The 13,157-nt window shown below is 41.0% G+C and overlaps 1 protein-coding gene across 10 annotated transcripts in view; it reads right to left on the bottom strand.

Annotated features, from left to right (window-relative positions):
* Positions 1-9,159: 9,159 nt before the first annotated feature.
* Positions 9,160-13,157, bottom strand: part of ZNF583 (zinc finger protein 583) — a 48,398-nt gene continuing 44,400 nt past the window's right edge. For all 10 annotated transcript variants that reach the window (XM_053606858.1, XM_053606861.1, XM_053606852.1 and 7 more), the window contains one exon: positions 9,160-11,822. In XM_053606858.1, coding sequence (XP_053462833.1) covers positions 10,351-11,822 — 1,472 coding nt within the window. In that variant the 3' untranslated portion in view covers positions 9,160-10,350. The remainder of the gene's footprint in view (positions 11,823-13,157) is intronic.

Below are 13,157 nucleotides of genomic sequence, written 5' to 3'. Positions count from 1 at the left end.
GTCAATCCAGACATCAACGTAAGGGATCTGATCTGGGTGACCAGGATAGCCTAGACAATTGTTCGAATGCTAGAAAGTGCAGAGCGATTGAAGGTGCCTATAGGAGGCCACCCGGTCCCAAAGGACGGCCACTCTAATTCACAGAAATTGCCACGAAGTGCCAGGCTTCACCTTTGCACCATATGGACACAGCAGCTGAAATCAGAAAAGTTGTTAAGGAGACATTCTAAGGGAGTCAGCAGGGTGGATGTTCCCTGACCCATGACTCCAGCATGACCCAAAAAGATCTGAATCTTGTCCACAAGGGGTCGAAAAAGGGCTAAGATAGCCAAGTCTTGTAAAGTTTCTGTTCCTGAATCTAAACTTTGATACTGGGTTCAGGGGAGTTCCGACAGCCCAGGGGGATAGTCCTGTGTGAGTTCCAGGCACAGCCTCCAGTAATCAAGCTGGGACTGGAGGCAGGGCAGCACAGGGACTACTGAGACTCCCCATCAGGGGCTCAAAGGGCTTAGGTGAGGGGCACTTGTAGTGTACCTGGAGAAGAACAAAAATACCCAAATACAAAGATACACTCCCATGGAAGGTAGAGGGAGTGGGGTAGCAAAACAAATGAAGTAGAAAATCGGCGAGGTGGGAGTTCTGGACCCACCAGGGGATCAATGTGAATGAGCAATCTGTCCAAAAATTCCACTGAAGCCGGTGGCACCCGACCGTCTGACAGCAAGGTAAATGCCACAGATACCCACCTCTTTCTGTAGCACACTGTTCTTCCAAGTTCCCTTGGCAGCAATAACAGCACCTAATGGTCTCCTGGCAAAAAAGGCAAGTGGTGGAGGGAACCAGTCTGGCTAAGAGGGTCCTGTACATGGGAGGCAACTTGCCCCCTAAAGAGGTGAACAAAGAACACCAAACAGAATGGAGGGGCATGTATTTCTAACAGAGTGAAAGAGTGTCTAAAGGGGCACAGAGGATTTGTTTGGATAAGGAAATTCTTCAAAAGAGAACAAGAGGATAAATGAGATTGCAAGGAGGAGATAAACACATGTCAGGGTCGCACATTCCCCAAAGGACCAATCCAAGGGGGCCACACTGACAAGTCTAACTACCCCAAGAGAATAATCAAAATCAACTATCACCAAGTCAAAAGCACACCAGGCAGTAAGGGATATTGGACACATCAGTGAGTGGGTTTACAGAAAGTAATGATCAATTTACCAAGAAAATAAAAAAGTAGGAAAACACAAAAATCTCCTCCAGATTGAAATTGGAGAGAGTTCCCTGTAAGAATTGATCCACGATCCTCTCAAGCAAGGGTTCAGGGGCAGTGGACTCCGATCACGCCCAATCTTCAAGGAGAATGCGAGTGAAGGAATGAAATTGAACGACTGGGCACAAAAAAGACTGACAAATTCCACACAATCTGACATGAGAAGGAATTCACCAAGAGACAAAAGAATAAAGACCAATCAAGGACTCACCCCTATGAGCCCTGCATGAGACCTGGACTCACCTCTGTGAATCCTAACCTGGAACGGGGAGACGTCTCCCCCCACCCAGGGAACTGACGTGTAGTTGTGTCCAACTGGTCTGGTTTCCCCCCGCCAAAATTTCTAGAGACCAAAAATGACTTACCCAGGTGTTATTAATTTATCACCAATTTCAGAAATTTTGGAAACCTATGCCCTGACTCCAGGCATCTGAGGACTCCAGGGTGGAGGAACATCTTCTCCTTCTCCGAGGCCTTCCCCTGGAGCCATCAGGTGGTGGTGGGCCTAGATAGGGATCCAGGGATGGAAATCTTGCTGGGGCCTCCAGAAAGGTTGTAGGCACTGCCACCTGGAAGAAAGTTCACAGGTTCCAGACTATCCCGAGCTAGAGAAAGACCTCCTCTCCAAAAATTGCCAGGTGGGGCCAGGTGTGGTGGCTCACTCTGTAATCCTAGAACTCTTGGAGGCCAAGGTGGGTGGATTGCCTGAGCTCACAGGTTCGAGACCAGCCTGAGCCAGAGCAAGACTTCACCTCTAAAAAAAAAAAACAATATATATATATATATATCCCCCATATATATATAAAGAGGGGAGCATGAAAGATCACCTTATACACAAAGCCTTGTTTATTTTCAATTTTTTTTTTTTTTTTTTTTTTTTTGTAGAGACAGTCTCACTGTACTGCCCTCGGGTAGAGTGCCGTGGCGTCACACGGCTCACAGCAACCTCTAACTCTTGGGCTTATGTGATTCTCTTGCCTCAGCCTCCCAAGTAGCTGGGACTACAGGCGCCCGCCACAACGCCCGGCTATTTTTTGGTTGCAGTTTGGCCGGGACCGGGTTTGAACCCACCACCATTAGCATATGGGGCCGGCGCCCTACTCACTGAGCCACAGGCGCCGCCCCAATTTTTTTTTTTTTTTTGAGACAGAGCCTCAAGCTGTCCCCCTGGGTAGAGTGCTGTGGTATCACAGCTCACAGCAACCTCCAGCTCCTGGACTCAAGCGATTCTCTTGCCTCAACCTCCCAAGTATCTGGGACTACAGGCACACGCCACAAAGCCCCGGCTATTTTTTGGTTGCAGCCGTCATTGTTGTTTGACTGGCCTAGGCTGGATTTGAACCTGCCAGCTCAGGTGTACGTGGCTGGCGCCTTAGCTGCTTGAGCCACAGGCGCCAAGCCTATTTTCAATTTTTTAAAAACTGTTCCAAAGATAACCTCTCTACCCCTGAATGCCATTGCTTGCTCCCCAAGCCCTTTAGTCCTCTATAAAGAACCTTTAGGTGGCCCTCATTGGATAGACCTAGTGGAACTTCTAACCTGGGGGCGGGGTTATGTCACACTTTCATCCCCAACAGGACCCTGTGGGCTACTAGCTCCTCTAGTCAAACCCTACCATTGTTGCAGGAAGATGAGGTCAAATGGGGAGAAAGAGCACAGTGGAGCTTATGGCATAGAACAGTGGTTCCCAACCTTCCTAATGCTGTAGCCCTTTAATACATTTCCTATGGGTCTCAACAGGTTGAAAATTGCTGGCATAGAAGAATTCTAAATGGCCACGCTCTCTGACTGGCTCTGTCTTTCCCTTTTCTATCTCCAGTCAAAAAGTTCCAACCCAGTTCTCATTGGTCAGTTTGAACCAAGTGGGAGATTTTGCAGAAGTGGAAATTTCCAAGTTCCAGCAAGTCAAGTCTACAAATTCCCAACAGTTGAGTCACCATGGAGAGGACCCTGCAGGTGTATCCTTTGGTCTCCTTGAGAAGACCTGTTCTCCTGGACCTCACTCTTCTTGGGTATCCTCTCTCACCACAAATTCCCCAAGCCAGTGCATACAGGAAAACTCCCCAGAACTGGAGGACAGCTCCAAATCTGCGAAACAGCCAGTGGATGGAACAAGACACAAGGCCTTCATTATCCAGCCAGGACCTGACATCTCATTTCCGATTTCTATCTATGACAGCAAGGGTCGCTAGGAAGAAGAGTGGACAGAAACAATGGGAACGGAAAACCCAAGACCCTGTCAATCATCACTATAGGGCCCATTATCACTGCAGGCATGTAAGGACATAGAAGAGGCTATGTTCTTATGACTAGCCCAAGATACTTGCAGGTGATACAAGATTCCAGAGAGCGTGGGTGGTCACAGTCAAGCCCTCCCACCCCCACCCCCTGCATTAGAAATCCTAACCCATATGAAAGGGAGACTCATCATTTTGCTGGAAGGTGAAAAGCCCATCCTCACTTACCAACCCCATTAGTCACCTGGTGAATAGTTAAAAAAAAAAAAAAGAAGAAGCAGCAGAAGAAGAAGAAAGAAAGAAAAGAAAAGAAAAAGTCACCCAAGATGCTAAAATTCTCCTTGGTTCTGAAGTTCAACTGAAGCATTTGTTTGCCACTATGTTGTCTGTCCTTGATTCCAACACCCACAAAGTAGAACTCTCCTGACACACAGGTAGCCTCTGTAGAGTAATTATTTTTTTCTTCCTTCTTGTTTTACAACTGCCACCTCCCCTCACCCCCTGCAAATCAAGCTAACCATGTATATTGGATCCATTTATTAGAATCCCTACTCTTCCATGCCATTACATGGAAGATCCTGAACCCCCAATTTCATCAAATGATCCTCAGACCACTGGAGGGACATGGTTACCACCCTCTGGACCTTTATGGAATTGTTCTAAAACAAACAAACAAAAAAGAAAAAAAAAAAAAACTGTGACCATGGTCAAGTTAACAGCAGCTGGCACAAACTTCCCCAAGATTGGACCTTTACCACTGAGGAATTGCCTTTATACATACAAAAATACCATAATGATATTTGTGTAGATCATTTTTATTCCTTTTGTATCTCTCTAGCACCCCATTGGTACATGAACTACATCTATCATACTAACAAAACTTATGATGTTACTCACCAAATATTCATTTGTGGTGTAGGGGTCTCTGTTCATTTTTTACCAGGTGACCTATATCCTAAACCAGCAGTTCTCAACCTGTGGTTCGCGACCCCTTTGGGGGTCAAACTACCCTTTCACAGGAGTCACCTAAATATATCCTGCATATCAGATATTTACATTACGATTCATAACAGTAGCAAAATTAGTTATGATGTAGCAACAAAAATAATTTTATGGTTGGGGTCACTACAACATGAGGTACTGCATTAAAGGGTTGAGGCATTAGGAAGATTGAGAAACACTGCCCTTAACCCTCTATGCCCCTTTCAATCAGCCTGTTATTATTAACACTGAGGGCCCTCCACTCAAAACTTCTTGGAATTATTGTTCCTTTCCAAATTTTATCCATTTATTATTGCCCAACAGATGGTCTCTAGAAAATTTGGCATCTCAAGATCGTAACATCCTGCACTCAGGAAAAAACTGGAGCTATGTTCTCCCTTATTACTATTCTGGAGTACCAAAAGGTTGGAATCCATGTTTTCCAGGCCCACTCCTCCAAATTCCCCACCTAACCCAACCTTTTTATAACCCCCTAAAGAGAATTTTGGAGACTTGCTTTACCATTCCACCCAAGAATCATTAGATGTGGCCATTATGTACATAATTCTACACCCTTATGGGAAACATCTGATGCCATTGATCAGGTTATGATATGTACTTACAAACCTTAAAATGTTGCAGGAAGATGAGGCCCAATGGAGAGAAAGAGCACCCAAAAACCATGTTTATAAGAGGAAGGGCTTTATTCACTGGCTGGGAGCTTGCAGAATAGAATTCCAAAAGGCCATGCTCCCCTATTGGCTTGGTCTTTCCCTTTTTATTTCCAGTCAAAAAGTTCCAACCCATAGGTACCTTTCTCATTGGCCAGTTTGAATTAAGCGGGAGATGCTTGTTTCAGCCCCCACAGTACTACAGGATTTCATAGAAGTGGAAATTTCCATGTTCCAGGAAGTTAAGTCTACAAATTTCCAAGAGCTGATCACCATGGAAAGGACCCTGCAGGTGTATCCTTATGATCTCCTTGAGAAGACCTGTTCTCCTAGACCTCACTGTTCTTTGGTATCCTCTCTCAATATGTTTGGTTTGTCTTGTACTTGAGATAATGTAAAACAGATTCAGTTTTTTTGGTCTCCAGTTAAACACTTTACTTTCAAATTATTGGTTAATAAAACCTGGTTTACATCCTGTTTTACTTACCAAAATATAACTACTCTAAATATCACTCATTTCTGTGTCCTAAGACAACATGCCAAAGATTGGCTCCCAGTTAATTTAATTAGACCTTGGAAACAAGACAGTGCTTTAAGCAGTTAACATCCACTCTAAACAAAATTTGAAAAGATTTCTAGGAATTCTCATTTCTTCCATTATCACTGCTACAGTTCTATTCCCACCTGCTGTGACACTCACACAAACAATTCACACTGCTTAAAATATAAATACCTATTTACAAAATTTCACTGTTGAAACACAAACACTTTGCAGCCATAGATCAAGAAATTTTAAAATGCCTTAAAGCACTAGAGGCGGCTGTCTTGTGGATGATGGACAAGAAGCCATGTGGACTAGATAAAAACTTGTTTGTGACTCAACCTATAAATTAATGTGTATAATTCCAGTACCATTTAATAGTTCTATCAATTGGAATTTAGTAAAATTACACCTCCAAGGGGGCTTTTCAGAAGACCCTGGCTGAAGTTTCAACTCAATTACAAATACTCTCATTGAACAATTAAGACAATTACAATTGGAATCTCAAAAAGAAACTTTACACATTTTAAACAAGGCAACTGATTGGCTTAATTAAAAAGAAAAATGGTTTTCCAGACTTATGACTTTGGATTTTTCCTGCTTTTACCATAATCTTACTGCTATATTTTATTGCAGGGATTAGTGCTATTTATAGATTATTTCAGAAGATCACCTGTGCTGAAGCTCTGGTTGCTGTTCCCTTCTCCAATCAACATGACCCTCCCGTTTCCCCTTTTTCTTCCCCTTTGTCTAATACCTTTCCCCACTCTAAATAACACTATTTAAATAATAAAAACCAGGGAGATGTGGGAAGTTGATAGGTTGACTTCTCTGCCAGGTTCCCAGCCTCAATCCTGGGGTATGCAAGGAATACATAACCACCACCACCACCACCCCAGGGGTTCTTCAAAAAAAAAGGAAGATGAAAAGAACCCAGAGGCACCCTGACAGTCTGGACTAGGCCTGTGCTGTTGGAGAGTCAATAGATGGGAGGAATTAAACTCTTTGAATACATAGTTAGATTAGGAAACCTGGTTTAATTCCCCTGAGTGAATAGAACTAGCTTCTCCATCCCCCTTTATTTTAATACACTATAGGCTGTTACCAACCCACTACCACTCAGTCTCTCTATTCACTTTGCCTGGGAATTTGGGATTCCTTTGACCCTATCTTTTGCATATGCACCTTTGATGGAAATCAATAAAAGCCTTCCGAATTGGCCAGAGAGGGGATACATTTTCTGGGTCTTACTGCTCAGCTTGAGTTAATGTAAGCCTTTTCCAGGCACTTTCAAACTTTGTTTTAAACTCCCATATTTCCAGCGTTGTTTTCCCAGCCAGCATTCAAACCCCATTGGGTTTCACATGGGAAATCCCCCAGACATAATTTGAGCAGAGAGACACTGTAAGAATCAAATGGAAGCCAGGAACAGTGTTTCACACCTGTAGCCCCAGAACTCTGGGAGGCTGAGGTGGGAGGATTCCTTGAGCTCAGGAGTTTGAGAATAGCCTGAGTAAGCATGAAACCTCTATCTCTAAATATAGAAAAAAACTAGCCAGGCATTGTGCACGCCTGTAGTCCCAGCTACTGGGAAGGCTGAGGCAAGAGGATTGCTTGAACCCAAGAGTTTGAGTCTGTGAGCTATGAACCCACAGCACTCTACCCAGGGCAACAGAGTGAGACTCTGTCAAAAAAAAAAAAAAAAAAAAAAAAAGAAAAGAAAACTTGAATGGAAATACTATAAAACACAGTAAGCAGATAAAGAGTCTTCAGTACATTCATCGATATCTTGACACAGCCCAAGAAAGAAAAAGTAAACTTGAAGACAGGTAAAAACTATCCAAACTGAAACATAGGGGTGGGAGGAGTGATGACAAAAAAGAATAGAGAATCCAAGAGCTGTGTGGAAACATCCAGTGGTTCAACACACAAAATTTGAATTCCAGGGCGGCACCTGTGGCTCAAGTAGAGTGCCAGCCCCATATATCAGGGGTGGTGGTTTCAAGCCTGGCCCCGGCCAAAACTTAAAAAAAAAAAAAAAAAAAGAAAAAAAAATTGAATTCCAGAAGGCACAAAGTAACTGAGGCAGAAGAAATATTTGCAGAAATAATGGCTAATAATTTTCCAAAATTAATGACCCCATTAACACAAATCTATAAAGCCAAGAAATGTAAGGCTGGGCACAGTGGCTCACTCCTATAATCCCAGTACTCTGGAAGTCTGAGGCAGATGGATCACTTGAACTCACAAGTTTGAGACCTGCTCTGAGCTACAGCGAGACCTCATCTCTGCCAGGCATTGTGGCAGGCTTCTGTAGTCCCAGCTACTAGGGAGGCTGAGGAAAGAGAATCTCTTAAGCCCAAGAGTTTGAGGTTGCCGTGAGCTATGATGTCGTGGCACTCTACCAGGGGTGATAAAGTGAGACTGTCTCAAAAATAAAAAACCCAAAAAGGTAAATACTAAAAGTGTACACACCCACATAGACACATCATGTTCAAACTGCTGAAAACAGAAAATCTTGAAGCTAGGGGTAGGACAATTTTTACTCATCTGTAGAAAAAACGGATATTGTCTTTATTTCTCCTAATCTCAGAGAGATTCAGAACTTATTTCATTTATGGATAGCAGTCTTCCTATCTTCTGCTTATGGGGGGAGGAGAAGTATCATTTCTTAAGTGATTTATAGTAGCACTGTTAGGATATGAATTTCATAGGACACACACGCACATTCAAAAGCTTTATAAAGTTCATATGTAGTCAAACCTGTAACTCTTCTGTAGGGGGCAAGAAGGCTTGCAGATTTCATATGTAGGAATAATTGTTTTAATTCCAGGAGTATATGTTCCACCTTTAGGTTAAGCACTTGAAAATAGCTTTCATGTATAGAATGAGAGCATTAATTTTGTACAGAGCAGAATCAATTTTCCTAATACTTTCAAACCAGTCTCATGAAATGTCACTTTTATATGTTTTCTGTGTATGTGTATGAATGTGTTATCTTCACGTTTCAAACATTGAAAAATTATTCTCCAGACTTTGCTAGGTACAAAGAATCTATAGATTAATTTACAGGATCCTGTCATCTGTATGGTTGCTAATCTCACAAAAGAGGATTTCAAAAATCTTCCTTTTCATCTTCCACTAAATGTTCATTTTATTTGTATCTGTACTCACATGGGAATTGTTCACTGCAATGATTACATATTTCAGTAACCAAAAAATAATACAAAGAGTAAAACAGGTCACATGTAAGAAGTAGTTTGGAGAACTAGAAAACATAAGTCCTCCTAAATGTATTCTTATTTAACTTCAATATAAACCAAATTACACGTTTGTTGGCAGCCAGTGTATGAGTATTGATATATAGTTTTCATTTTTCTCCTTTAATTTTGGAATTTTAGAAACTTAACAACTTTTTCTAGTTTAAATGTCATGGGTTTGATATAATTCATTTATCCAGAATTAGGTGTTCACAAACTTTTATTTTGTTCTTTGTTGTCTAGTGTTTTTTTTTTTAAGTTTTCTGTTTAAATTTTTATTTTGCATCTGCTTACATATAAATGGTCAGTACATCTGAGTAAATGTTACTCATAAAATTTTTTTAAAACTGACCTCTCAGAACTATTGGATATCTAAGTTGTTTTTCCTTTTTTGAGACAAGAGTCTTATTTTGTCACCCTCAGTAGAGTGTCATGGCATCACAGCTCACAGCAATCTCAAACTCTTGGGTTTAAGCAATTCTCTTGCCTTAGCCTCCAAAGTAGCTAGGACTACAGGCATCGCCACAAATGCCCTATTTTTTTAAAGACTGGGTCTCACTCTTATTCAGGCTAGTCTTGAACCTGTGAGCTCAAGCACTCCACCCACATTGGCCTACTAAGTGCTAGGATTTCAGGTGTGAGCCACTGCACCCAGCTAAGTTGTTTTTCTTACCAATAAAGTTGGATATCTACATGTTCATGCTGAGATAGAAGCCAGATGCTTAAGTTAATCCTATTGTATTAGGTACCCTCATAACCTATATTTAGAACAAGCATTACTATTCCTAATCAAAACCCCACAATTTCTGAGGCCTGAGCTGCCTTTCTTTTTATTTCTCAGATGGTCACAGCTGAGATGATTAGCTCTGCACTGTATACCATGGTATCTTTTTATTTCACATAAATATTTGAGTTATTACGTATGGTAGGCACTCTGCTGAGCAATTTACATGCATTAATTCTTCCATTAACTTTTGAGGTAGAACCATTATTATTCTCATAAGTAAGACTGAAGCTCTCAAAGGACAAAATGCTCTCCCCAGATTAGAGGGCTCAAAAACGGAAGAGGAAGAATTGTAACCCAGGTTTGCTTGATGCCAGAATAAAATAAATAGTAACATGAGAGGGCTTTGGAATACCGTCTGGGACAAGTTATTGTGAGTAAAAAGTCTTATAGGCTATTTTTAGGAATGTGTGCTTTAACTTCAGAATTATGGAATGCCACTGAGGAATTTTAATGGAGAAATGATATGACTGTTTTTTTTTTTAAGTTTGGCTGACAGAGGTAATGATGAATAAGAAAGCTATTTCCATATTCCATGTCAAATACATTAATGTTCATTGGACAAGGATGAAATGGAAACAGACTGAAGAGATCATATTCTGAACACATTTAGGAGATAAAACCTATAGGTCTTGGCAAATGATTGGATGTGGTGGGTGAGGGAGAGGAAAGAGTCAAGAATGACTCCATAGTATGAATTCTCTCATGATGAGCAAGGTGTGCTCGCTGCCTGAATGATTTCCTGCAATCTTTACATTCATATGGTCTCTCTCCAGTATGAATTCTTTGATGTAGAGTAAGAGATCCACTATAGCTAAAGGCTTTCCCACAAATATTACATACATAAGGTTTCTCTCCAGTATGAATTCTCTGGTGTTGAGCAAGGCCTGCATTCTGGCTAAATGTTTTCCTACATTCCTTACACATATAGGGTTTTTCTCCAGTATGACGTCTCTGATGTTGTGCAAGTGAAGAACTATTGCTAAAAGCCTTCCCACATTCAATACATTCATAAGGTTTTTCTCCAGTATGTACCCTTTGATGTTGATCAAGGTATGCAATCTGGCTGAAGGCTTTCCTACATACTTTACATTCATAAGGTTTTTCTCCAGTATGAACTCTCTGATGTTGAGCAAGATGTGCATACTGGCTGAAAGCTTTCCTACATTCTTTACATTCATAGGGTCTCTCTCCAGTATGAATTCTCTGATGTACAATTAGATATCCACGATGGCTAAAGGCTTTCTCACATACATTACACACATAAGGTTTCTCTCCTGTGTGAATTCTCTGATGCTGAGCAAGAAATGAACCATTACTAAAAGCTTTCCCACATTCAACACATTCAAAAGGTCTCTCTCCAGTATGAACTCTCTGGTGTTGAGTTAAGTGTGCAATCTGGCTGAAGGCTTTTTTACATTCTTTACACTGATAAGGTTTCTCTCCAGTATGAACTCTCTGATGTTGAGCAAGATGTGCATTCTGGCTGAAGGCTTTCCTACATTCTTTACATTCATAGGGTTTCTCCCCAGTATGTATTCTCTTATGTTGAGCTAGGTTTGCACTCTGGCTGAAGGTTTTCCCACATTCAATACATGCATAAGGTTTCTCTCCAGTATGAATTCTTTGATGAAGTGTAAGAGAAGAGCTCTGATTAAAGACTTTCTCACATTCGTTACATTTCAAAAGTTTTTTTTCCACATAGACTTTATGTTTCAATTCAATTGATTTTTTTCGGTAACTTCTCTTTTGTGGATCATGCTTATGTACTTTTTCTTTGGTGGGAAAACTCTGTTGTATATCACGTACTGCATCTTGATGAAATGTCTGCCAAGATTTATTGTATTTATTACTTTGATCTTCTCGGATACTATCTTTATGAGTGACGATTAAATGACTAGAATGAACTTCTTGAATTCCCATCTGATTCATAAACCAGTCCTCACTTTCACAGTCTTCTCTCATACTGGGACAGTCAAGGCTATAATTAAGATGGCTTCTTCCCATTGTCATTACTTTGGATGATTCTTCATAAATATCTTGCTTTGACAAAAATTCGTTTTTAAACACATACTTCAAACCTAAAAGATATGAAGAATACAAATTTCTTTTGTATTTATTCATTAGAAGAAAAGAATCTTCTAAAACAAAAACAGGTGAAAATACACAATAAGTTCAAGGACTTAGTAGCTATTAATACAGTCTAAAAATACAATTATAAAGAACAAGAACGTAAGAAAGTTAATTAAGCTGAGCATGGTGGATGATGCATGTAATCCCAGCACTTTGAGAGGCTGAGGTGGGCGGATTGCCTGAGCTTACAGGTTCAAGATCAGCCTGAGCTGGAAGTGAGATCTCATCTCTAAAAAAAATAGCTGGGCATTGTGCCAGGCACCAATAGTCCCAGCTACTTGGGAGGTTGAGGCAAGAGAATCGCTTGAGCCCAAGACTATGAGGGTGCTGTAAGCTATGATGACAGGGCAATCTACTGGGGGTGACAAAAAAAAAGAGAAAGTTGACTAAGGAAATAAATTAATCATATATAATCAATAAGGCAAATATCAGAAAAGCCAAAACACTGAAAAGGTCATCTAAAATCACAATCATCGGCTGGTGCCTGTAGCTCAGTGGGTAGGGCCTTGGCCCCAGATACCGAAGGTGGCAGGTTCAATCCCAGCCGCGGCCAAACTGCAACAAAAAAATAGCTGCGTGTTGTGGCGGGCACCTGTAGTCCCAGCTACTCTGGAGGCTAAGGCAAGAGAATTGCCGAAGCCCAGGAGTTGGAGGTTGCTGTGAGCTGTGACGCCACGGCACTCTACCGAGGGCGATAAAGTGAGACTCTATCTCTCTAAAAAAAAAAAAGGAAAAGAAAAGAAAAAAACAATAATAATAAATAAAATAAAATCACAATCATCACTAAGTTAATAGAACAGTCTCCAAACCCTTTTATCTCTTGCCACAGCATTCAAGCTAAAAGCTAACTTTTTAATGTCAATAACGAAGCTAAAAACCTTCCACTGCAACTACAAAGACACACCAGGCACTATTAGTATCCTTATGATGCACATGAAGTACTATGGTTAAATTTCTAGTCAGAAAAAGGTCTTCTTTATAATTACTTTCTATGTGATAAAATCCAACCAAATATAAAATTTAAATTGATTCTGGAAGCTAAGATGCTTTCATATAATAGCAATTTTATATCAAAAACAGACTGATTTTTTTAAACCTAGTATAGACCTTAATCTGCTTTCCCTCTCTCAGTTCCAAATCAGACCACCTTACTTTTCTGGTTAAGACTTTCCTGTGCTGGCTCGGTGCCTGTAGCTCAAGTGGCTAAGGCACCACCCACATACACCAGAGCTGGCGGGTTCGAATCCAGCCGGAGCCTGCCAAACAACGACAACTACAACCAA

This window comes from Nycticebus coucang, chromosome 10 (assembly GCF_027406575.1).
Source record: "Nycticebus coucang isolate mNycCou1 chromosome 10, mNycCou1.pri, whole genome shotgun sequence".
NCBI lineage: Eukaryota > Metazoa > Chordata > Mammalia > Primates > Lorisidae > Nycticebus > Nycticebus coucang.
Note: the sequence above shows the minus strand (reverse complement) of the source record. Positions and strands in the feature narration are given on the sequence as shown.